At 38.0% G+C, this 27,896-nt stretch overlaps 1 protein-coding gene across 1 annotated transcript; it reads left to right on the plus strand.

The window, feature by feature from the left end:
• Positions 1–7,633: 7,633 nt before the first annotated feature.
• On the plus strand, positions 7,634–26,363 carry LOC129725231 (retinol dehydrogenase 14-like). The gene is made up of 4 exons (XM_055680787.1): positions 7,634–7,762; positions 8,648–8,768; positions 8,835–8,973; positions 25,529–26,363. Exons 2-4 carry the CDS (start codon positions 8,652–8,654, stop codon positions 26,266–26,268), a joined length of 996 nt encoding a protein of 331 aa, XP_055536762.1. The 5' UTR covers positions 7,634–7,762; positions 8,648–8,651; the 3' UTR covers positions 26,269–26,363.
• Positions 26,364–27,896: the final 1,533 nt, after the last annotated feature.

Raw genomic sequence — 27,896 nt, forward strand, 5'->3', positions numbered from 1 at the left:
CTAAGGGAAAGAAAACCTGTTTGAATAATCCTAGAAAACCAATAGATCAGTTGTTTGTATGCGAGAGGCCGCCGCTTCCGACGGCGGGTCGGCGGCCGGCTCGGACCGCGGAAACCACGGCGGCTTTGTGCCGCCTCGGTTCCTTGCCCTCGATTATGCGTCTTCGCCGCATGAATTGTTTTATGTTAATTATAACCGACTTGTTGAGACTAGTGTAAGTTATATCTAACATCGAAAAGTTACTCTCCGCGATGCCGTGAGAGTCTTAAGGACCTGAGCCAAACCAGTTTGCGCGTTTCGGATCTAATAATTAGGCTTGATTTATACCTCCCATCAAAACTGGTTATTGCTGTGTGACCAGTTATTATGTGTGGTTACCAAATAATATTAAATAATAAATGTAGAGAAGCATCTTTGATACCGTGACCAGTATTCGTACAAATTTGCCTTCACGCACTTGGCTATCGTGAGTCAGGTTTTGCTACCAGTGATTCTGCCTTTCGTGCCCTTCGAAATTCTGCCTTTTGAAATATCCTGCCTTGTGTGTACGGTCATAGAGTTCTGCCTTTCATGGTTCTGCCTTTCATGGTTCTGCCTTTCGTGCTTCTGCCTTTCGCGCTTCTGCCTTTCGTGCTTCTGCCTTTCGTGACTCTGCCTTCTGTGGCGAACCCTTCTTAACTCTTATCATTTTTTGAGACACTTACTAAACAAAATGTAAGTTTGGATGATTTATGAGATTAAATTTAGTAGGGTATCGAACGTCTTCGTCAGTGGTTTCCTTCGGCTCACTTTTGCATAAGATTGCTGAAGAAAAACTGCCGAAGAAAACCACTGACGAAGACGTTCGATACCCTATATATTTTTAATTTGATAGTAGACTTTAACCCTGGAATGATAGTCTGCATCAATTTGACTCTTCGCCTTTAGCATTATTTTTCACTTTTTGTAACAGAGCGTCCCTTTTCTCGTTTTTTCTTAATCAACGAAGAAAAATCAAAACCCAAATTTTAGTGTTTGTTATTTATCGATATGTTAACATCGTAATGACCATTAATTAATAATTTAAGAAGAAAAACTTGCATAAATACAATTTATTGAATTTGCGCGTTAATTTGACGCATGCGTTTTTTTCTACGCACATCAAAATATGATTATTATCGATCGCGATAGAGCGCCTTTGACGCGCAGCTGGAGCGCGCATACGATAGCTGCCCAAAACATCACGTCTAAACTGTCATCAGAGTCCTTAACGCTCAGGTCGGTCGGGAGGAGGAATTTAGAACGGTTATTGGGAAGTTTAGCGCACATCTACTCACGAACGAAAACGGTCTCCGACTCATTAAATCGCAAATCAATCACGTTTTGATTAACGAAAGCACTTCTCAAATGTTAGTTATCCGCACTCGAACCTATCGTGGCGCGAATGACGATTCTGACTACTATCTCCTGAAGTTAAAATGCGCCAGACTTTCGATTTTCAACAACATCAGTACTGTCACGGTATGACCTGGAGCAACTTGAACTCCCCGAAGTCATCACTGAGTACGTGCAAAGCCTTGAAGCAGCGTTGAAACTGAACGCATCTCGTGCAGGCTTTGTACCGCGAAAAGGAATGTGCTGGAATAAAGGATGGAGAAATTTTTAAGGCTGAACGTGAGGTGATCGACAGGTGGAAGCAGCATTATAACGAACACCCGAATGACGCGAAGGCAGAGGACCAGGACGATAGAAGGAACGACTTCGTCAACACAGCGGATGGGGAAGACATACCGCCCCCCGCGATAAGTGAAATTAAGGATACTATCAAGCAGCTCAAGGAAAACAAATCAGCTAGAAAAGACGGCATTACAGCAGAACTTATCAAGCTGGGCCCGGATAGGTTGGCTTCTTCTCTGCATCAGCTGATAGTCAGAATCTGGGATGCAGAACAGCTACCGGAGGTAGATTGATATACCCAATATACAAGAAGGACGACAAGTTGGAATGTGAGAACTAGAAAAAGGTTTGTGGGAAGTAACAATTAGACAATGGACCAAATCTTCACGCTGCGACAGATCCTCCAAGGCCACGATGAATGGTATACAGTGCTGTGTGAAGATTTCGGGTGGGCTCACAAACTCGCAAGACTCTACGACAAGGCTCTTGTTCAACATTACCCTTGAAGGCGCTATGAAACATGCGGACTTTAACATGCGGGGTACGACCTCAATAAATCCGGCCAGTTGATGTCTTTTGCTGACAAAGTGGACCTTGTAGGAAGGACGATCCATGCGGTTATTGAACAGTATACGAGGCTGAAACGTGAAGCAGAAAAGGTTGGATTTAGGGTGAATACGGCGAAGACCAAGAATCTGCTAGCAGGGGAATCCGAGCGCGCAAGGGCTCGCCTAGGCAGTAGCGTAGTAATCGACGGAGGTGAATTCGAGGTGGTTGACAAGTTTGTGAACCTCCCCAAGTAACACACGTTGTTATAGAACAGTTGAGATAACTCCTCTAATACTACCTTCAGTTATAGATTTTAGTTGACTTTCGATGCTTGTAATACAAAGTTCTACGTGCGCGTCAAATTGCATGGTGAAACATTGTGTTTTACTTCTGAAAAAATCATGCGCCATTCATTGGATACCGTTTTCTATTTGTCAATCAGTGAAAAAAAGATTATGCATTACAGAATGTTCGCTGATTTATTTAATTGCGAAGAGTCAATTTAGCCCACCACCGCATGGGCTTGGTTCGTAAACAACTATCTGGCATCTCATTTTTACATGCGTAGTAAATCGCAATGTCGTGGAATAAAGAAATTCGCGCATTCGTGGGTCAGAATCCGCCACAACAAAGCGCATGCGCAAATGTGTTGTTATGCGCAGTGCAACAACATCGACAATCGTCTCGTCAATGGCACTTCCAATTAATTTTAAATTGATTATAAAAAGCAATGTACAACCTTTTAAAATGGATTGTTTCTGTAGCTTGGATATTAAAATTGTTTTCGCATAGTTTCAACGTTATCTAGACTTAAAAAATATAACAAAACTAGAAAACATTGTTAGATATACGGTAACAAAAAATGAAGTGATATTGGTTGCACTGCAAGCGTTTCGTTTATTTTTTCATGGCACATTTTTACCCATCTCTAACAGTTTATTGAAATCGTTCAAATATTTTAATAACAATGTGATCAAGTAATTTTGCGTTTGCTGCGGAATACTAAGATCAATCATAAGAAAAGCACTTTGTTGGTACGTAGTATTATTATTAGACGTGTAATATTAAACAGGCGTGGCTGTCCCGGCATTTTATACACAGTTTTTCTAATAGTGCAAACATCTGGAAGACAACTTGAAAACAAGTGCCATTCATGTAATAGTTATTGTTCGTTTAATCTATGCTATTGAAAAACATCTCTAAAACCAGGAAAAAACGAGCTTGTTTTCGAAATGTTGTTGAATCACTGGTGAAAAACAACTTTTCGCAAATGATGTATTTTAGGTTGTTTTCTGTGCAGTTTTGATATCATCATAAACACAAGTTACGGACAAGCAGTGGAAGTTTATATTAAATAATCTATGACACACAATTATGCTATAAAAGCATCTCGAGAACAAGAATATAACAACACAAGTTTGCAATTGCGCTTATAGTACTCTTATATGACTACTGTCATTGTGAATTCTTTTCTAACATGTTTTGTGTGTTACTTGGGTCGGATCATTCGTAACGTCAGACAACAATTGCAGAAGAGAAATCCGCAGACGACGACGGAACGATCTGGATGCCCAGTAGGAACCCGGAGTGGGGACATTTACATTTTTGCATCAAATATAACCTATTTCTTCATGATTTTTCATCGGGCATCTTCCAGAAGACATATTACTGAATATAGGCTGCATTGCACAATGGTCCAGAAACCAAATTTAAGGGAAAATTTGAGTCTAGAGCTCTATAGCAATGTTTTCGAGGAAAACTTTCTTCTAGAAAGTTGTTACATGTAATAAAGCGGTTATTAAAAAATTACCAAAAATTAGGGTGACCAAAATTTTCGATGCAATCAAGTATCTAACTTTTTTATCTTTGTAGATAAAAGAAAAACTTATTCTACAATGTTATAGCTCTGACCATAAAATGCGGCTATATTCGATGTATTTTTTGAAGTAGAATACTTCTTTCAGGAAGTTCGGCTACATAGGGATGTGAAATGAAAATCTAAAACTGAAAAAAGTGAGAAATATGTCCAATTTCAAATGCTAATAAATCGGTTAGTTTTCGATGGATTTCCTTCGTTTTTGCAGCAAACGACTAGAAAATCTTCTAAGATTCTTACCAAATGCATAAAATTGCAATTGTATTATTCGAACTATTGTACTATTGAAAATTCTTAAGCCTTGTCAAAACACAAAATTCGACCTCTGATTGGTCGTTATACGATTGCTTTCCCGAGCACGGTCGGCAGAGTTATGGACCTAGTAAATTGGGAATGCATCATTTGACCTATATAAGAGCTTCATCAGATAATAAACAGACATTTCATCGGATATTAAATTGAACATCTGAAATTTTAAGAACTCAAATAAATATTTGAAGATTTAATATTTTCTCGTTATGCGCTATAATCCAAAGTTAATTATCTTCATCTACATGCATACTCTGACTATCATTACGTGTTTGCGTCGCTTAGTGTTTGGCTACGGTCATGCAGAACGCAAATAACGGCGCGTTGCGATTCGGCAAGACGAAATGTGTTGAAATGTATAGCTCTACTTCGCCTTAAAAAGAGCTGTACATTTCACCACAGTAAGGCGAATCGCATCGCGCTGTCATTCGCGTTCTGCATAACCGTAGCCTTTGTTCCGTTTCCGTTTAATGATGTCGTATTAAATGTGCATATTACAATTCGGCAGCACTTCAACGTCTCATTTGCACAAAATTTAAAAATATTCAACGGTCAACGTTTATTTACTAGAAAAAATGACTGACACGCAAGCAGCCGGATTATCTTTCTTGTAAAAGTATTCTACTTCAACCTTGCGGTCGTGGCTTTGCATACAACCTTCCTGTGATTTTTTTTCAAAAAATTCATAACTTTTAAAGCAGTTGATCGATTTTCAATCTTTTTGAATAAATTAAAGGTAATTACTTCTAGTTGTAAGAAAAAATACCAGAAAAATATCTGCGTGCTTTTATATGCGTAATATATAAAATTATTGAAATTTTTGTCATGTTTTAGAATTGAATTTACTCAAATTTGAAAAATATTTTTTTGAAAATTCCTCAATTTATAGAGTCAAGTATGCCCTTCAAAATGAGACCAAGAGATATTTTTTATGATAGCCCCAAAAAGAATGACAAAATTTGGTTTCTGGACCATTGTGCATTGGTCACTGCTGGAGCGATCCGGATGCCCTGTAGGAACTGGGAGTGCGGGCGTTTGCATTTTTGAATAAAATGAATTTAATGCTGAAATGTAAATTCTTCCACTACAGGTTCATCCGAGGCATCCAGGCTGTTCCGAAAGTGGCCAATGCAGCCTATATTCAAAAAAAAAAATCTTTTGAAAGATTCCTAATGAAAAATCCTGAAGATATAAGTGTCACACGCTATATTTAATGTAAAAACGTAAATGTCCCCTACTAAAGGTTCCTCCTAGGACTTCCGGATGAAAAATAGCCATTTCTCGATGAGCTATTGGCCGATTCCGGATCTTGATGAAACATTCGCTTCAGAAATGATTTTATCATCTATGCCAATGATGCAAATAAGCATTTTCATCAGGTAATTCATTACTAAATCCATCCAAAAATTAGCAGGTTTGACATGCCTTCCGAAACTCAGGAATATTTCCTACATCCGGTGATCTATGCCAGATCTGAGGTCAGAAAATGAAACTTCAAAAGTTTTCCAGTTCAATGGTGTTCGAATTACTAAAATCGAATAACATTTGGCAAAGCTACAGAATTTCAAATTTGATCAAAATTTTGCCTATCCTACTTATTTTGACTATCCCCTGTATATGACTCTGAACGATACAAATCATATGTTTCGTCCACGACGAAGGAAACCAGTTAAAATTTTGGGCAATTTAGAGATTGATGCTGTAGCAGAATGGCAATTACCAAAGGTAAACGAAGCACCAATAGTTTCGACGCGTGCGCATGTTGATTGAACAAGGTCACAACCATTTCCGATGTGAGTTATTTTGTTCGATTAGGGAGGAGCACAACATGAAAACAAATGTCCAACTGAGATGGACAATAGTTTCGACAGGTGTCTATAATTGGCATTTTTATTGTATAACTTGTACTTCAAAACAGCAGCGACGCCGCAGAGTTCAAACATGTTTTACTCTTAAGATGTCTGAACAAAAATAACCGACAATAAGCTATTTGCCTAAGTCATGCATACCATACAACACATAAAAACGTCATAGGTTAACCACGGCAACGAGAATGGCTTCGAGACGCTATTTGCGCTTACTATGTCGTCGGCCTACGCATACCTAATCGCGCCCAAAAAAAAACTCACTATTCAAGCTTGGACGCACAATCTATCTGCGTGATTCGTATGGATTTGGAACATCATCAGATAGTTTGATCGTCAGTTTACAACGTTATGCAACATCCGTTTCTTCGGTTAACCATCCGCAAGAGCACGGCAAGCAGTTCATTTCTATAGGCCGGCGATTTCACACGTGAGTGATCATGATGAATACGAAAGGATTGATCTATATATTCGTGATGGAAGAATGGCGAGTGTCTGTTTTTGGGGAAGACTCCTTTCTGGAACGTGTTTGTAGAAATATTATTATTGTCATTAAGTTCGATGTCAGATTGTATATGAATAACATTTACAGATATCATCATTTTTAAACTATTAGAACTATTGGAACCAGTTTTCATATATTTTAAATGTAATAAGGTAAAAAAATCCGAATTGAGAAGCTTATCGAGCATTCGAAGCCGTGACTAAAGCAATCGAGATGTTATGGTTAAGTGACTCGACACTTTGCACCAAGTTTATTCTCGAGTATCGATGCACAGCGTATTTTATCGAATAACTTAGCAAAATACAAATATTGGAATAATTTAGGTACAGAACAAAAAGTGTTTCGCGTATAACGTAAATATAGACGACCATTTTGGAACCTCTTGACTGAAACTTCAATAACAAAAGGAAAAAAAACAAGCAGAATAACTTTCATGCTTCAAAGATCTATCCAGATATTTTGAAACGAAAAATACAAGAGGACCCGATCAACGCAAGCAATACAGCAATGAGTAAAGTGTTGATAGAGTAACGTCATGTTTATTTAGGTAACTTGAGCTTAACGTGGCATGAATACGACTATAGGTGATGTCGTTCCTACATTTTTAACTCTCGTTAAATGTCTATGGTTGAAACCCAAAAGATATCACATTTATTTGGTTCATTTTTGAATCAAATTTTCTACTCAATAATTATTAATTTTACTACATTTAGCGGCAATTTTCTATTATTACGATTACAAAAATATTAACCAATAACGAAACTTTCTAAATCCAAAGCATATTTACAAATGTATAATGCTGCTAACAATTTTGATCCGTTAGTTGATCTAAGGTGAAATCCCAACGATGCTCTTCAACCTCGTATTCAGTTGAACAAGAGCCACCGCAAGCTAATGTCGTCACTTAGCCTCAAGTACCAACAACTCGCCCCTCGGGTTCTTCAAGGTTTGCATTCAGTTTACTTATAGTTGTCGACGAGTTGACACGTACTCCCGAAAAAGGTACGTCTCAGGTTGGAGCTCTCGCGCATCGGAAACGCGGGATGATGTGTGCCATAGTTTTTAAAATTGCTGTTGGATTGAGTTTATGGGAGCGTTAGTGCGTGATAGAGATAACGGTTGTGTTAAAGAATAAGTTGCAAAAGTTTAAGGCAAAAGACGTCATGAAGCCAGTGTCGATTAGCTATGAAGTTGGCGAGATTTGAAGTTGTGAGATTTTCAAATAACGCCTTCCATAGATAGATTAGTTATGGTTAACGTTTTGCTGCCTGTGATAGTTTTGGGGAGATTTTTTTTGCAGATAATTTGTCGATTTGCCGAGGAGTTGAAAATGAGAACCTCAATTTATTAAATGATCATTAAATAAATAAAAATAATCTTAGCTTGAAAGTATCATAGCGTACCTAAAATATTGATAGGTGAAGGTCATTATGATTTAAAATTGTACTACAGACCCGCAAAATTAAACAATGGAAACAGAGTAACGACGCAACATAAAGCTCAGTCCGCACCTTTTTGCGGCTACTGAATATCCAGCATCGTGATCATTTTTTGTTCCATCTAAACCATCTAAACTACTATATGAACGCGGTGATTAATATTTACCAAACCATGATGGCACAAACGCAGTGTTAGCAATTCTTACCTTTTTTGTGCTAAAATTCGTTCTTTAGTTGGCATGCGGCAGTAATCGACTTAATGATGCGTCTATTATATACGGAAAAATCGGTAGAAGACAAGAATTTGATTAATGCTTTTGAATGCATGTGAATGTGTGGTTTTAAGACTATAAGAAACGTTTACGTGAGCAATGATGAACTTTGTTGGCCTGCTGGATAATACATCCTCGAATCTTGAGTATATCGTCAGGTTTTTTTTACTTTGCAGAACAATGATCGATTGGGATTGTCCTGTATGCATTGTGGCGTACGTCGCTCTTGGTGTCACTGCCTTCATCCTTCTGTACAAGTACTATTTGCATCTAACAAGTGGTACAATTCGTTCCAGCGTAAGTAACTACAGTATTTAATAATTTGCTAACCGCTAATTTTCAATATCTAATTTCCGACGGTAGCGTAACATTCAAGGTAAAACGATCATCATTACTGGTGCCAATGCGGGCATTGGCAAGGAAACTGCCCGCGATCTGGCCAAACGGGGCGCTCGCATTATAATGGCTTGCCGGAATATGGAAACGGCCAAGCAGGCTCAAGGTACGTACGTTTATTTTGATTTGTCGATGATCTATGTAAATATACTATACTCAACGAGAAAAAACAACGGAACGCAGCGTGTGATCAGCCAAAACGCTTATTGAGCAATTTATAAGATAACATATAAATTTAATGCAAGGTAAATTTATATGTTATCTTATAAATGCAAATTATCAGATAACATATAAATTTACCTTTTATCTACCGGTTTCGTGCTTAAAATTGCTCATCGTCAGGGCGAAATTTCATTACAAACTGCTAAAAATTCTCGTACATTGTATCGCAAGCGTCAAAGAGATAGTTCAGATAGTTGTAGAAGTGGTATCTCCTTGTTATCAAGTGGTGCATTGTCGTCGTTCACCAATGGTTGTTCGGAAGCAGCTATATACATTGGTCCCCATGCGTTAAAGAGACCTACTTCATTGATGCTGTTGATCAGACCCATCGTGTCCTAATTGATCTCGTATTGGTTACTCCTTTGTGCATCGCTACTTATGTGTCGCTGCACTACTTTTTATGATCTTTAGCCCTCTAGTGCTTAAGTTCACCTTTCGACGGGGTTTAGTAAAATCATTATGAATCTTTGAACAATATTTTAAAAATGTTCATGAAGAGTTATAATGGTTTTACTAAAGTGGGTTCGGACACAAGAGAGTTAAATCACATTTCAACTATTCTTCGTGTTTGCCAGTTATAAACCGCATCACAGTATTTGGACAATATTTTAAATTCTGGCACGTTCGTCATACGAAACATTGCCATTTAGATTACACAAAAGTTTTCGTTGCTTGTTAACAATTTTAGGTACAATAAGCGTACCATATCATCGGAGGGTATGCGTTATCGAATTTCGCGATCTTAGGGTTGAACGGGAGACTGATTCTTCTGGTCTTCTTATTGTTATATATTTTCAACATTTTTTCCTTCCGAACTTATGGAAAATTTTATCGACAACTGTTGATCGTATCATTCAATTAGACTGATTTGTAACTTTTTTCTCCCAGAAACTATTCGTCTTCCATCGGTATGTTGAAAATACGGTGGGTTTCACATAATTTTTTACGCTTTTTCCCTGTGTAACGGGGCACCTCCTTAGTTCATTTGACACATTCCAGCGTAACGCGACACCAAAGCAACCGACTCTCGGCGTACATTTAAGCCTGGATATTGGAAATTAACTTGAAGAGTATATGATTGAACAGGTCGTAAATAATGCCAACTAAATGTACTTTATTATGACGAGTTGGTTTGGCAATTTAGATAGCTGTATCATGTACTGCAACCCGATACATTTTGTAATGCGACACCATCGCTGATTTTCGCCTTTTTAATCTTTGACGGCATACGTTCAGATATCAGCTATGCCGTAAGTTCATGAACCCTGGTTTCTTCTGGGCATTTGTTTCGGAGACCAAATCCAACAAAATGACATATTGCAACATAGGAAAGACCTAATTTTTAGCGAAAAGCTTTCAAAAACATTGTCGATGTTGTCGCGCTACGCAAAACAGTCTCCTGCAAATGGTGTCGCGTTACGAAAATGCGAGATTTGTAAATGAGGGAATCCTGATTAGTTTTTAGTCATACTATCTTTGGCAATGTTGTTGTTTAGGCTAATACCAATGAATTTATGCTATGACAATTACATTCAGTTTAAAATTACGCCGATGGAGGCGTTCCAGATTTACATTACTTTAGCCCCCTTTAGCTATATCTCATTCAGATACAGTTTTCTTTAAAATCAAGTAGTTAATGCTAAGCTATCTCTTCGCATCCTCCATTTTTCGACTAGTGAACAAAAGTAGCTGTTATTTTATGAAATTTTAAGCCCTTTTACAGAGGCCTCGGCGAGCAACTCGTTTCGTTTAAAATATGTACATGCATTTTCCGCTACAATTTTACTCGAAATTGCACGAATTGGTCCCTACCTAGAATAATTAGACCCGTATTGTTTTTGTTTGACCACCCAAATGTCCTTCCTAAATTATGGTAGCGCAAAAAACAACTTTTCACCAAAATGACTGCTTTAAAAAAATGTAACTTTTCGGTTGCTTGACCGATTTCAAATCTTTAAGCAACAAATGCGGGTATTTGTTAGGGCTTTCGAAAAAAAATCAAGACGTAGGATATTGGCTCTATTATCGTCAGGTTTAACCTATTATTGTCAGGGGGTAAATGATGTTCAAGATCGTTAAATTCTTGCATAATGGTTCTTCATAACTTCCTGCAAAAGATTAGTTCTCTATGACTTCATTTACCCCCCGGACGATAATAGGTAAAACCTGACGATAATAGAGCCGATACCCTACTTGAAGTAAAAAACCTAAATTAATCCACCTAGAAGTGCAGGAACCTTTGTCATAATAACTATTATCACATATGAACTTATTATGCCAGTAAACCATAAATTGTTTTAAATTAAATTTCAAAGATAGTTTTCCAGAGGATAAACCAAATACAACCATTGAAACAAACCTCGACGTGGTTTTCAAAAATTTTGTGAATGTCATCACTGGAGTCTGGGTTATATTTTTTCGACCCCAAACCATTTTTTGACATGAAGAACATGATGATTGTAGATTATGAATTAGCATCGAATATTTCTTACGAATTGCAACAAAGTTCTACAAACTTGCTCCCAAGAAATTATAGTTCAGAATAATACAGGAACGCAATCAATACTTTGTTACAATATAAAAATCATTATTTCAAGAAATCAGCAAAAATCTTGATAAAATCTGTGAAGATCAAATGCTAAAAGGTTTCATTGAAATTCGTATATCTGCTATTGAAAGATTTTGGCTTTTTAAAGTGTATTCGAGAACGTTACTCTTTTTTAAGACCTAGGCTGTATGGTAAAATTTAAAACAATTTCAAAGCTTAATAAAACATGCTGCGGCAACGAGAAGTGGGATAACATGGATACTCTGTTTGCACTGACTTTTAAATTAGAAAGCAATATTTATAATACACAAAAGCGTAGTGTATCAGGTGAGTGAAAAGCGGACTTAACTAAGCATTCCGGTTCCCTCTGAAATATATTGAAAACTGTTAGTAAAGAGCTATTAAAAACAAAAGGTTCATTAATTTACACCAGTTAGGATGCACTACACAGAGTATGAAACACAGCTCAGATGTCTTTTACTCTTAGGTTCTTTCGAAAATAAATAGCGGTTGAAAAAAGAGAGATCCAAAATGTAAAATATCTCATGTTTAAACATTCTGTTTTTAAATATTCTTACATTCAAGCAACTTAAAAAAAAAACTCTTTCAGTATAATTTTTGAAGAGCTTTGGAGCTTTTATTTGCACTTGTGTACACCAAAATCGGATAATACGTTCTGTAAGAAAGGTGGGATTTCTTCTTGTTTTCTTTGTTCGATTTTGATATACCACACAGATAAACAACATACACTAAAGTCGCTTTTTACGCGGGGGATACATGTAAAAAAACCGCGTAAATTCCGGAATCCGCGTCAAAAAAAAAGTAAATTCCGGAATCCGCGTAAAAAAAGCCGCGTGAAAAGAAACCCGCGTAAAAAGCGACCTTAGTGTATTTACACCTACACACGTACATACACGCATACACATATATGCAGGCAATGTTCATTTAGTTGAAATGAGTCAATTGGTATACAACACATGGCCCTCAACAGATTCATTTTGTGTTTAAAGTTAAATATCCTATGTACTCAAAAACGAAAGCGCAACGAGATTGAAAATGTAACTTAAAGCCAAATCTATTCAATTTGTTTATAAAAAAAAAGTATTAAATTATCGATTTATATGTCGTTAAATACATGGATGCAAACCGCAGTATTTACGACAAAAAGCAAAGATAAACTAGAAACTAAACCTAGCAATTAATTCAACTGCTTAAGAATCAGCGTCAGTCTATTTGAGGTACAAATAGTCAAATACACTATTTTACACAACCTTTGAAATTGTAATACAATTGCGTTTCCATAATTCATTTTAATTTCCAAGCACATAGAACATTTTTACATTTTTAATATAATCTGAAAACCATTCTAGCAATTCCTTATGGAGTTTCATTGGCATTGAATATGTAATGATCTAATTCCATTGAAAAGCAGATTTCTCACTTCTAGGTGAATATAACTTGTTACAGATGACTATTTTACATCATGATTCCATGTTGTATTATCAATATACACTGATAAAAGCTCAAACACTCGTTTTTGGAAACTTTATAAAACCACATAACATTTTCGTAACGCGACACCATAACTTTGACCCTATTGTAACTTCGACTAGAATCACATCTGTTCAACTAAAGAACCAAAAACGAGACAAAATCTCTTCATTTTAAGTATCGGTGCACACTGTTTCCAAAGCTGCAAAAACGTGTTCAAAATTGTGTTGACCCAAAAAATTTGATTTTGGAGCCGTAAAGCCTTCAGCAATGTTGAAGTTCTAATTTTATGATTAATCCACTAAACAGTGAGAAGCGAATTTTACTTCTTCTATTTTTGCAGATAAAAATTCACTTTGTTTGGCAAAGATGTAGCACATTTTATAAGAAACAACTTTATCAAAGACCTCATTCTCCTATCTGCCTATTCAAATGAACTTTTGTGGAGTTTTCTACACATTGCCACTAAAAATCATTTTTCCAATATAAGTTTTAGTCAGTGGTGGGCACCGCTAAACGAAAATTTAGCGACGCTAATCGCTAAGCCGCTAACCGGAAAATTTAGCTCGATAATCGATAAACGCTAAATGCTAAACCCACATTAGCGGAACTTTCGCTAACTTTTTAACATGTAAATAGTCATATCGCTATATTTATTGCTCGTGTTTTGTAAGATTTGGACCACTTTGTTTTTTTTTTGGTTAAACAAACGAAAACAATTACTTTTTAAAGCAAAGTATTTACAATAACAGGTTCACGAAACGGTATTCATATTTGATTTTGTAGAAACAAGAATAACGAAAGTTATTTAGCTTGTGTGAACAAAAAAAAAGTTATTTAGCTTGCATTGAAAATAGATACTCTTAGGAATGTTTTCATAAAAATTCAATTATTATTTGAATCGAAAAAGTAGAACCAAAGTTGTCATAATTTCAAGCGTATTGCAATTTACCAAAGTTCTTGGTGTGCCGAAAATTTAATCTAGACCTCGTGCTTGTTCTTCAAAATGCTCCTGTGGCTTGTACGATAACCGGAACTCCATTCTAGGGTAAAAAACTGACAAAAGTAACTTTCGCAGTAAAGTATGTTCATCTTTCGAATCAATTTACGTACGCCATCAGCAATCCACAGTTTTTGTAAATATTTCTATTGTCGCTTCTCTACAAAATTTAGCGAATTAGCGATGAGCGTTTCGAAGGCCAAAATTTTAGCGACGCTAACAGTTTCGCTAACCAGCTCAAAAATTAGCGAAACCGCTAAATCGCTAACTGAATTCTAGCGTCGCTAATTAGAGAATTAGCGGAATGGTGCCCACCACTGGTTTTAGTAGTAATTTTCTACAATTTTCAATATTCTACAATGTTTTTTAAAATAACGAAATAAACAGTTTTATCCAAGAAAGCTTTTTTATCTTTCATATTTATTTGGATGTTGACGTAAATACAATGCATTAATTTACTAACAGATATCTTCCAAATCTGCAAATATCTGCAGACTAAAACATTTCTGAATTAAAGTATAAGTAAAACATCATTTAACCCAGATATAGGCATTTGCCTCTCGCTGTCTCCTGTGTATATATCTGTAAGTCAATTAGTACATTATTTTAATAAAAATCTTTCCTAACTGTATAAGTATAAGAGATAAAAAGAGACTTTCTTCAGCCTTATCGTGTATTTTATTATAGTGAACAATATTGTAGAGCATGGAAAAATTTTAGAATATCACAATAAAAGTTATTTTGAAAAAATGATTTTAAGGGGTATCCTAAAGGAAACTTCACAATAATCCATTTAAATTAGCAGATAGTAGTATGGTGTCTTTGACAAAGTTGTTTCTTATAAAATGTGCTACAACTTTACCGAACAAAGCGAATTTTTATATGCGAACATGAGGTACATAAAATTCACTACATAATTTTCACTAAATGAAGAATAATTAACAAAACAACTTTGCTGAAGACATTATGGCTTCAAAATCATTTTTTGTTCGAGTAAACAGTATTAAGTGCAAATAAGTGCATTATTTAAATAGAAATCGTCAATAACCAAAGAAATATGTGAGATGAAAATAAACTTTCTTCGCAGGAATTGTTTGTTTCGTTATATCAATCAATGTTGTAGAACAATGAAAAATTATAGAACATCACTATAAAAGTTAAATTGGAAACAATTGATTTTTAGGGGTGATCTACTGAAAACTCCCCAATAGTCCATTTAAACAGGTAAGGTTATCGCTCCTATATTCATCTCAGTACCTACATTCATCTCATCGCGCCTTTTTGATCAATTTATCGTAAAAATTTACCATATTTTCATCGAAAAACTTTCAAGTACACTAAGGTCGCTTTTTTTACGTGTTTTTTTACGCGGGTTTTTTTACGCGGCTTTTTTTACGCGGATTCCGGAATTCACGCGGTTTTTTTCACGCGGATTCCGGAATTTACGCGGTATTTTTTTTGCCCGGATTTCGGTTCCCCTTCACTCGAAATGCAAAATTAACGATGGATTTTTTTTAAGCGAATTCCGGAATTTACGCGGTTTTTTTACGCGGGTTCCGGAATTTACGCGGTTTTTTTCACGCGGGTTCCGAAATTTACGTTTTTTTTACGCGGATTCCGGAATTTACTAGGTTTTTTACGCGGTTTTTTTCTACGCGGCACGTATCTCCCGCGTAAAAAGCGCTTTTAGTGTACTTATCAAAATCGAGAAGCAAATAGATTTACTTTTAAAATTTGTAGAAATGCGAAGGTAAATTGGACAAATTAGAGAAATAAGATAAACATAAGAGCACCTAGCTTTCGGGATGAATAATGGAGCGATTACCCTAAATAGAAGTATAATGTCTTTGGCAAAGTTGTTTGTTATAGAATGTTCTATAGCTTTGCCGAACAAAAAGGATTTTTTATATTCCAAAATGAGAAAATCAATATTCGTTTCTCACTGTTAAGTGGATTAATCACTAAATTGCAATTTCTATAATATGAAGGATAATCCATGGAACAGATTTACCGAAGATACTGTGGCTCTAAAATCATTTTTTTGGGTCAAAATAATGTCAATCACGTTTTTGCAGCTTTGGAAACAGTGTGCGGTGGAGATCGCATTCTACACTACAAATTTTATTACACTTATACCACTCATTTCTGCTCGTTGGTTGGTTGATGACTGGACCAAAGGCGCATAACAGTTCCCACTAGTGAACCTCAGCCTTTTAGCTACCGTACCCCTACCTTCTCGTGGTACCAACTGATGTGCGAGTAACCAGTGGAATGATCGGGAAACCAACCCTGGTGGGACTGCTGGTCGCATGCTGACAGGGGGCGGGGCTTCCTTCCTCGGAAGGGAGTTTCCTGGGATCGACACCAACAGAAGCGTTCTAAGTAACGCAGTTTCCTTCTCAAGTCCTGGTAGTGCCCGGGAATCTAAACAATGGCACTACGATGGCCCTCCTGCGACATAGTGGGGTTGGTCGCTGGCCTTGCAAGCCCGCACCATCAAAAAACCACAGCAACGAACGCAATAACGTTAAGTACGGACCGGAACAATCGGCTGGGACCTAGGCAACGAAAACGGACTAACGATTGGATTCTCGGAACATGGAACTGCCGATCTCTCAACTTCTTAGGAAGTTCCCGCGTGCTTCCCGAAGAATTGAAGACCCGTAAGTTCAACATCGTAGCGCTGCAGGAGGTATGCTGGAAGGGGACGATGGTGCGTACGTACAGGGATGGTCACACCATCTCCCAGAGTTGTGGAAGCACACATGAGCTGGGAACAGCTTTTATAGTGATGGGAGAGATGCAGAAGCGGGTGATCCAATGGTGGTGGTGGGCCAATCAGCCCTAGAATGTGCAGGGATGGTGGCCAATCAGCCCTAGAATGTGCAGGTTGAGGATCAAAGGCCGTTTCTTCAACATTAGTATTATCAACGTGCATAGCCCACACCTCGGAAGTACCGATGACGACAAGGACGAATTCTACGCGCGGTTGGAGAGTGAATATGACCGCTGCCCAAAACATGATGTCAAGATCATCATCGGGGATTATAACGCTCAGGTTGGCCAAAAGGAGGAGTACAGACCGGTGATTGGACGATTCAGTGCACACCAGCTGACGAATGAAAATGGCCTCAGACTAATCGACTTCGCCACCTCCAAGAACATGGCCATACGTAGCACCTTCTTTCAGCATAGCCTCCACCATAGACTCACCTGGAGATCACCGAATAGAACAGAAACACAAATCGACCACGTTTTGATAGATGGTCGGCACTTCTCGGACATTATCGATGTCAGATCACATCGAGGCACTAACATCGATTCGGATCACTACCTAGTGATGGTTAAGATATGCCAAAAACTATCCGTTGTGAATAACATACGGTACCGTCGCCCGCCACGGTATAATCTCGAGCAACTGAAGCAACACGACATCGCAACACAGTACGCGTCATCGCTCGAAGCTGCACTGCCAGAAGAGGGAGAGCTTGAAGAAGCCCCTCTAGGGGATCGCTGGAATGCCGTGAAAACAGCTTTGCTGCGAAGGAAGTCCTGGGACACGTGCAACCGAATCGACGTAACGAGTGCTTTGACGAAGAATGTCGGCAGATTTTGGACGAGAAGAACGCAGCGCGGGCAACAATGCTGCGTAGAGCCACCCGTCAGAATGTGGAGCGATATAGACTGAAACGGAGGCAGCAAGTCCAACTCTTCAAGGAAAAAAAGCGTCGCCAGGAAGAGGAGGAATATGAAGAACTCGAGCAGCTGCACCGCACACACGAAACACGAAAGTTCTACCAAAAACTCAACGGATCCCGCAGAGGCTTTGTCCCACGAGCCGAAATGTGTAGGGATGAGAATGGAGGCATTTTGACGGATGATCGTGAGGTGATCGAAAGGTGGAAGCAGCACTACGATGAACACCTGAATGGCGTGCAAGCAGGAGACCACAATAGGAGCGGAGAAGACGTGGTTGGTGCAACGAGCGACGAATATTTGCCACCCCCAACAATAAGCGAAGTTAAGGATGCGATCCGGCGGCTCAAGAACAACAAAGCGGCCGGAAAAGACGGCATCGGAGCTGAGCTTATTAAGATGGGCCCCGACAAACTGGCTAGCTCGCTGCATCGGCTGATCGTCGAGATCTGGGAAACAGAACAGCTACCGGAGGAGTGGAAAGAAGGGGTTATCTGCCCCATATACAGAAAGGGCGACAGACTGCGAGAACTATCGAGCGATCACAGTCCTGAATGCCGCCTACAAAGTGTTTTCCCAGGTCATCTTCCAACGCCTGTCACCATTAGTCAGCAGGTTTGTAGGAAGCTACCAGGCCGCCGTCATGGAAGGACGGTCTACGACTGACCAAATCTTTACACTGCGGCAGATCCTCCAAAAGTGCCGTGAGTTTAGAGTCCCTACACACCATCTTTTCGTCGATTCTAAAGCCGCATACGATACAATAAACCGACAAGAGCTATGAAAAATTCTCGACGAAAACGGCTTCCCGGGGGAGCTGACAAGACTGATTAAGGCTGCGATGGAGGATGTGAAGTGTTGTGTGAGAATTTCGGGTGGAACGTCGGACCCATTTGAGTCTCACAGAGGGCTTCGACAAGGTGATGGTCTCTCCTGCTTATTGTTTAACGTCGCGTTAGAGGGTGACGAGCGGGGTTTGACACGCGAGGCACGATTTTCAACAGATCAGGTCAATTTATTTGCTTTGCGGATGTCGTGGATATTGTCGGCAGAAAATTTGAGACGGTGGCAGACCAGTATACCCTACTGAAACGTGAAGCAGATAGGATCGGACTGAAGATTAATACGTCAAAAACTAAGTATATGCTTGCAGGTGGGTCCGAGCACGACAGGGCACGCCTAGGCAATACGGTAACAATCGACGGGGATGAGTTCGAGGTGGTCGACGAGTTTGTGTACCTCGGCTCTCTGGTAACTGAGAACAACGATACCAGCCGGGAGATAAGGAGACGTATTATCAGTGGAAGTCGTGCCTACTATGGGCTCCATGAAAAACTACGGTCGCAAAATCTGAGTCTTCGCACCAAGTGTATCCTGTACAAAACGCTAATAAGACCGGACGTTCTCTACGGGCATGAGACGTGGACAATGCTCGAGGAGGACTTGCGAGCACTCGGAGTTTTTGAACGTCGGGTGCTAAGAACAATCTTTGGCGGTGTGCAGCAGAACGGAGTGTGGAGGCGTAGGATGAACCACGAGCTTGCGCGCCTCTACGGTGAACCCAGTATTCAGAAAGTGGCTAAAGCTGGAGGGATACGCTGGGCAGGTCCTGTAGCTAGAATGCCGGATAGCTACCCTGCAAAATTGGTGTTCGCTTCAAATCCGGCGGGAACGAGAAGGCAGGCAGCCATGGACCGAGTGAATTGGCGGAACCACGTTATGCAGGCCATGTCTTAGGACGTACGGCCATCTAAGTAAGTAAGTAAGTTCTGCTCGTGGTGAAGAATCATTTCAGTCTCTCTTGTCCTCATACAAAACCAAAATGCAAAAAAAAATGTGCGACCTCTCGCCGCTCTTTTGTCGAGAGAATTCATAGTTCTCTCCGGTACTGGTATAGCGAGAGTGCCTTTCATGATAATCGTACAGTACCACACGCATACGTGCAAGGTTTTTCTGTACATATTTTTGCTAATGAATTTCATTGTGTCCCGCCCGAGTTGAAAATCGAATATCTTTACTAACGACAATCGTTTTTTTTTAAATTGTACCTAATGTCGCAAGCAGTACTGTGCGTCTGATATGCATTACTCGAAATATTAGGGACCATCCATTAATGATGTCATGCATAATTTGAAAAAAAAAATTACTCCCTCCCTCCCCCTTGTCAGTCACAAACTGTCACAACTTTCTAGACACTCCACTTAATTAAGTCACGTTTTTTTACCCCCCTCCCTTTTCTTTGGTTTTAATAGGATGAAATTGAAAAATTTGTAAAAAATGCTTTTTTCAAGTTAGAACGACCTGCATAAATAAAAACTGAAACTAAAAGGAAAAGAAGATTATAAACAAATAACTAGAAAAGGCGTTAAATCCTTAGTCCAAGGATTCTGTTGATGGAGTCGCATATCGACGACATAGAAAGCCGAGGCAATAACTGCAGCCTCATTGCTGATTTCTGAAAGACCAGCCACATTCAGTTCCTCTTTTTCAATCAATTCGCAACCCAAATCTTTTCAGTGCGTCTTGAACTGTCCTACAGATCAGACGTTTTTTCGGTTGCTTGTGGACTGGTCTTTGACTGCCTATAGCTTCAAAGTTTGTGTTTTGTCAGTGTGTCTTTTAAAGACTACCTGAAAGTTATTTCCCATCAGTCTTTCTCAAGACTACCTACTTTTGAATTTAACATTTGTTTTAACTTTTTTCGTATCACCTGAAATGGCTGGACGGAAAAAGAAACCTCGCATCGCTGCGGGGAGGAAAAGAGAGGCATCTCTTTCTGACACATCGAGTGTCTGTAGTGACAATCCTTTTGATATTTTGCCTGAGCAAGAAGCTGGTGAAATGGAAGTTACCAATAATGAAACTATACAAAATATAAAATCTTTAAAAAAGGAGAAAGTTCCACCTATTGTGGTAACTATTTCTTCTGAATTTAATATATTCAAAAAGGAACTTTCAACGTTTGTTTCTGACGTTAAAGTTACCTATCAAATTGGCCGTAGAGGTGAATGCCGCTTATTAGCCGACTCAGTAAAGGGTCGAGATCGTCTTGTTCAGTATTTAACCGACAAGATGTACAAATTTTTTACATATGACACCAAGAACGCCAAGCCGTTCAAGGTTGTCTTGAAAGGTCTCACCAACGATCAAACCGTTGATGAGATCAAACTTACTTTAACAGAATTACTTGGCATAGCCCCTACCCAAGTAATTCTAATGAAACAAAAATCACGAGGCGAAAACAGTCAGCGAACTGGAATTTCCCTTGTAAATTATTTAATTCATTTTAACCGCAGTGAGGTTAATACCTTAAAATTTTTTGAAAAAGCACATGCTTTATATAACGTGCGTGTAAAATGGGAATTATATCGAAAGTTTGGCGGAGGTGAAAAGCATATCACCCAATGCCGTATTTGCCAACGTTATGGCCATGGTTCAAAGTTCTGTAACATGGACCAAAAATGCCTCATTTGTGGAGACTCTTCTCACACAAAGGACACATGTCCTGTGAAAGAGAGTAAAAATTTTCGCTGTGCGAATTGTAACGGCAACCATATGTCGAATTTTTATCAATGCCCAGTCCGTTTAGCAATTGTTAAGGCAAGGCAAGGTAAACAAAATTCAATTTCTCAATTAAAACCAACTTCAAAACAAAATTCTCCAAGCGTACCAGTGACGCATAGTTTACCTACTCCTTTGCATACCCGTTTAACTTATGCACAGGTTACAGGTAGTTCGAACATTATACCGCCTAGTGTTGGTAGTTCGAAAATGACCGTTAATATGGGTAAGCAAAACACGCTAGAAAATAATTGTACACCTATTACTCCAGCTAATATTGCTGCCGAAAATATTTTTTCTAATGTCAACTGCCTGGGGCCTATTACGGCAGGTAAACTTTCTTTTTTGCAACAGGCAATGTTCGATCTTATGAACGCCATGTTGCAGGCAAAATCAATGTTTGAAGCCATTCAAATAGGCACAAATTTTACTATTAAAATTGTTTCTAATTTAAAATTTAGCAATGATTTTAAATAAAACAATTAAAATATTAAATTGGAATGCTCGCTCATTGAAGGCCAATGAGAATGAGCTTTTTAATTTTTTAACAGTAAATAATGTGCATATTGCAATTATTACTGAAACATTTTTGAAACCTAACATAAAATTAAAATATGATCCCAATTACGTGGTTCATAGATATGATAGGATTCAGGGTTCCGGCGGTGGAGTTGCAATTGTTATTCATCGCCGAATCAAACATCGTGCTCTTCCCCATCTTGAGACGAAAGTTATTGAAACTTTGGGAATTGAAGTTCAAACTGAACTTGGGATTTTATTTATTGCCGCAGCATATTTACCATTTCAATGCACACGCGAGCTCAAAAATTATTTTAAAGGTGATTTACAAAAACTCACCAGAAATCGTTCGAAATTTTTCATAATCGGCGATTTTAACGCTAAACATCGTTCATGGAATAATTCTCAAAGTAATTCCAATGGCAAAATTTTATTCAATGATTGTTCTTCAGGATACTATTCTATTTTGTCTCCGAATAGTCCTACATGCTTTTCTTCTGTAAGAAACCCTTCAACAATTGATTTGGTGCTGACAGATCAAAGTCATGTATGTAGTGATTTGATCACACATGCTGACTTTGATTCTGACCATCTTCCAATAACTTTTTCTTTATCACATGAATCAGTTTTAAACCCTATGAGCTCTGTTTTTAATTATAACAAAGCTAATTGGGAAAGATACAAAAATTATATTGAGAGAAATTTCAATAATGAGCTTGATTTGCAAAACGAAGTGAATATTGATTCCGCTTTGGAAGCATTAAAATGTGCAATTGTTGATGCCAGGAATTATTCTGTTCCAAAGGCTCAAGTGAAATTTGATTCATCAATAATTGACGAAAATCTTCAACTTCTAATTCGTTTGAAAAATGTCCGCAGACGTCAATATCAACGTTCTCGTGACCCTGTTTTTAAAACTATTTATAAAGATTTACAGAAAGAGATTAAACATAGATTTACTCTTCTGAGAAATCAAAATTTTGAGACTAAAGTTGAAAAATTGAAACCATATTCAAAACCATTTTGGAAGCTGTCGAAGATTCTTAAGAAACCTTCAAAGCCTATTCCAGTTTTAAAAGATGGTGAACGTTTTCTTGTATCCAATGAACAAAAGGCTCAAAGACTTGCTCAGCAGTTTGAGAGTGTTCATAACTCAAATTTGAATTTTGTGAGTCCAATTGAAAATGAAGTCACACGTCAATTTGATTTAATTTCTTCCCAGAATTTTTTACCTGCAGAAATAATTGAAACTAACTTGAATGAGATTAAATCAATTATTAGAAATTTCAAAAATATGAAAGCACCTGGTGACGATGGAATCTTTAATATACTAATCAAACATCTCCCTGAGAGCACAATGGAATTTTTAGTGAAAATTTTCAATTGCTGCTTCAAAATTGCATATTTTCCCAAATTATGGAAAAATGCAAAAATTACTCCCATTTTAAAGCCGGATAAGAACCCAGCTGAAGTTTCAAGTTATCGACCAATCAGTTTGCTTTCTTCAATAAGTAAACTGTTTGAGAGAGTTATTCTTAACAGAATGATGTCACACATCAACGAAAATTCAATTTTTGCAAATGAACAGTTTGGATTTCGCCATGGGCATTCCACAACTCATCAATTGCTCAGAGTTACTAATATGATACGAGCTAACAAATCTGAAGGTTATTCCACTGGAGCTGCTCTTTTAGACATAGAAAAAGCATTCGACAGTGTTTGGCATAAAGGTTTGATTGCGAAATTGCAAACTTTTAATTTTCCAATTTTCCTAATCAAAATTTTAAAAAATTATCTTACTGATCGAACTCTGCAGGTTGTCTATCAGAATTCAAAATCTGATAGATTTCCTGTCAGAGCAGGTGTGCCTCAAGGTTCAGTCTTGGGTCCAGTCCTGTACAACATATTCACTTCAGATCTTCCTGATTTGCCTCCAGGATGCACAAAGTCATTGTTCTGCGATGACACAAGCATTTCCGTAAAAGGAAAAAGTCTTCGTGTCATATGCAGTCGATTGCAGAAAAGTTTAGATATTTTTTCTTCCTACTTGCAAAAGTGGAAAATCTCTCCCAATGCTTCTAAAACTCAAATGATAATTTTTCCGCATAAGCCTAGGGCTTCTTTCCTCAAGCCAAACAATAATCACGTTGTCAAGATGAATGGGGTTATTTTAAGTTGGTCCGACAAGGTTAAGTACTTGGGACTAATTTATGATAAAAAACTTATTTTCAAAGAGCACATTGAGAGTATACAAGCCAAGTGCATCAAATATACGAGATGTTTATATCCTCTCATTAACAGGAATTCTAAACTTTGTTTAAAGAACAAACTTTTGATTTACAAACAAATTTTTAGACCAGCAATGCTTTATGCTGTACCGATCTGGTCAAGTTGCTGTTCAACAAGGAAGAAAACGCTCCAAAGGATTCAGAATAAAATTCTGAAAATGATTTTGAAGCGTCCTCCTTGGTTTGGTACACTCGAATTACATAGACTTACTGGTGTTGAACCATTAGAAGCTATGTCAAATAAAATTATTAACAATTTTCGACAAAAATCGTTGCAATCCTCAATTGCTACGATAAGCTCTCTTTATAGCCAATAAGTTAGCAATTAAGTTAGTTGTAAGTTTACTTCCCCTTTTCTGACAAGTAGGTTTAAATCCCTACGAATGATAAGTCCTAATTGCGAAAGCAAACAAATCCTAACAATTAAAATTACAAATTTCTAACAGTGTTGAGAAGTCACCATTTGTGATTGGACACACATACTCATTATTTACTAATATTTATCATAAATACTTAAGCTACTAACAAATCCCCCCTTAATAAAAAAAAAAAAACCCAAATCTTTTCCACATATTAGTAGAAATGAGAGAGGCTAAAAATGAATAAAATTACGCTGTCATTCATAAACAAACATGCACGGTAAAACATAACTAACAAACATAATGTTTTTTGCTTTTTAAAAGAGAAAAAAAATGTCATTTATTTTATCTTAAGAGCCAGGTCGCGAGAGCGGCAACCGTCTTTCTGAGAGACGTTGTTTTGATGCTCTCCGATTGAGCTGAAATTTTCAGCGTTTGTTTCTCTATTCAAGGTAGAAAGTTTTGCAAAATTTCAATTTTTTTCATTGAGGTTGAGTGGGGTAAAACGGCCCTTGAATATGACATGTTTAAAAACGTCCAAATACTAAAAAGTGCAATAACTCCTGCTAGACTTAACGGATATTTTTTTAAATTGTGGTATTATTCTACACTAAGGGTACTTCAAAACGCATGGTCACAATATATTGCAAAGAGGTAACATGACGAAAAAACCGCATTTTTCGGGTCATCCTACTCTTCTCAACATCGCTAGGAAAAATCTCCGAATATGGCGTTTTGTAGAGCAACTCAAGAGCTTTAATGTCATGTATAAGCCAAGTGTACTTAATGGGGTAAAACGGTCCTAGAGGGTTTTAAAACCGTCGAAATCACTAAAATCACTATAGTTCCTGCTAGACTTAATAGATTGTACTGAAAATTTGGATGATCACTGTACCTTACCAGAACTAAAAAAAATGTTCCTCGAAGATTTTTTTTTCGAAAAATAATTAGTTATGTTTGTCTTATCTTACTTCCAGCTGAAATCATTGCCGAAACAGGAAACCCGAACATAATAGTGAAGCACGTTGACCTCAGCTCGCTGTCTTCAGTGCGAAAATTTGCACAGGATATCAATGCCACGGAAGCGGTCATCGATGTGCTTATCCACAACGCGGGTGTTTCGCAAGCCTTCGACAACAGAGTAACAGCCGATGGACTGGACTTAACCCTGGCAACCAACTGCTACGGACCGTTCCTTTTAACGCATCTGCTGATTAATTTGGTGAAAAAATCCGACCAGGGCCGAATCATTATCGTGTCCTCAAAGTTGTACCAGTTCACCAGTGTGCGGAAAGATCTTAGCAACATTAATCCGATTAATTACTTCTCGCTGTTTCCGGTGGAATTGTACAATCTATCGAAATTTATCGAAATAATGTTTACGCAAGAGATGGCACGACGACTAGAGAATACTCGAATAACGGTAAATTGCTTGCACCCGGGCGTGATCGATACCGGAATCTGGAGAAACATACCATTCCCGGCCAATTGGCTATTCAAGCCGATTCAGATGATGCTGCGAACACCGGAACAGGGCATTCGGACTACCGTTTTCCTAACCGTGTCACCGGAGGTGGAAAACATAAGCGGAAAATATTTCCGCTGGTGCCAGTTGGCTAAACTGAACCAGCGTGTTCAGAACAAGGACATCCAGCAGCGATTATGGGAAGCTGCGAAGACTCTGGTGAAGTTAACCGATGATGACCCGAAAATCTAGTCGTCGGATTGATTGAACCCAATAGAATGAGTTCTGTGACGGGCTCGTTATGGTTTGTGGGATTGTCGAAATAAATCGGTTAATACTCAAATGTGTCTTCAATTTGAGAAAACGACCTTTTCTAATGTTTTTCTTCCCATAATATCGAATCTAGTTGAAGGGCGAGCGTTCAGTTATACGTTATGTAATGTAATGTAATAAAATTCATACCACCCGTCTTTTAAATAAGTCTATTCAATGACACTACTCATAGCACTGAACATTGTGGGATACATCGTGATCTAAAAGGATTGTTTTTTATTAAATTTCATTCAACTTAGTGAAATTTCATAAATTACTCCATATCAATCGAAAACCGAAAAAATTGACACAACGATCCCTACCGGACAGGCCAAACTTTGTCCTTTGTCATAGTCCGTTTAAGTACGGTTCCGGTGCATTTTAACCAGCACCTGTGCTTGTTGGCGATAGAGACAATTCCAAGCCCAGCACCATTAGCAATAAGGAGAAAAATAGGTTGGGACTTTTCCGAGGTTTATCTTGAGTGACACAAACACAGAAGAAAGGCAGATCCAAGAGAGGACGTATTCGCATTCTTACGTAAATTTACAGTTGGTTTAATTAACAAGAAAATGGCATTACTAGTTAGCCACTGTTTGAAAGTCAAGCACTGCGCAAATGGAAATGTGTTTTTCCTTTACTTGATAGCAGTTTTTATGCTATTTGTTTTCCGCTATGCTAATAGCCTCCATTTTCTGTACTAGTTGACTGTTTGTTTACACGAATAGTGAAGTGAGTAAGATAAATGTGGTATTATTGTAATTATAACATCAACGTTATTCGAAAAGCAAAGCTGCATGTATTTTATAAGATTTTCTAGATAAATGCCAGGAATTTATTTTCTGTTCCTTATCAAATCAATTATTTTCACTGTTACAGAATGTCCTCTTCTCTATATTTCAACGAAGCTTTCTATCATCCTTTGGTCTATTTTACCGTTAATAAAGAAACATACTCATACCACTCTCCCATTCTCTTTCATATGACATTACATAGACCATTAGTTGCTTGAAATGGATTTTGGCGATGCTAAACATTATTGCCGACGACGATCTGTTGACAATCTTTTCGTACGTAACCTGTAAATAACAAAAGGCAACCTCCAGCACACGCTATGTTATTTCCCAAACAGAATGACAAGCATAGCGATGAATGAACATAAATTACCAACAGTCCAGAATGGAACGATCTCTTTTTATTATCCTGAACTTTCACCGTTACAAACATCGTAATAAAAGTAATCAAGTGAGCAACGAAGCTCCGTTTGGGGCAATAATATTCTCTTCGCCTTCCAGGAGTATTTCAAGTTACCAAAAACACAAATCCTTCTGAAAGTGCTTGAAAAAATATTGAAATTCAGCAGAAGTTTGAATCCAACAACTGTCAATCGCAAACGATAAGTTTCGCTGATTTTGATTATATTTGAAGTGAATGAAAAATGGCAAAAATCTATTCCACCCATAACAGCCGTTGTTGGTCGTTGACTCTGAAAATCATCAAGATGAAAGTATGTAAACAACCTAATTCTTCTCTAAAGCTCCATTATTGATACTCACGAAACAATTTGA

Source organism: Wyeomyia smithii, chromosome 2 (assembly GCF_029784165.1).
Source record: "Wyeomyia smithii strain HCP4-BCI-WySm-NY-G18 chromosome 2, ASM2978416v1, whole genome shotgun sequence".
Classification (NCBI taxonomy): domain Eukaryota; kingdom Metazoa; phylum Arthropoda; class Insecta; order Diptera; family Culicidae; genus Wyeomyia; species Wyeomyia smithii.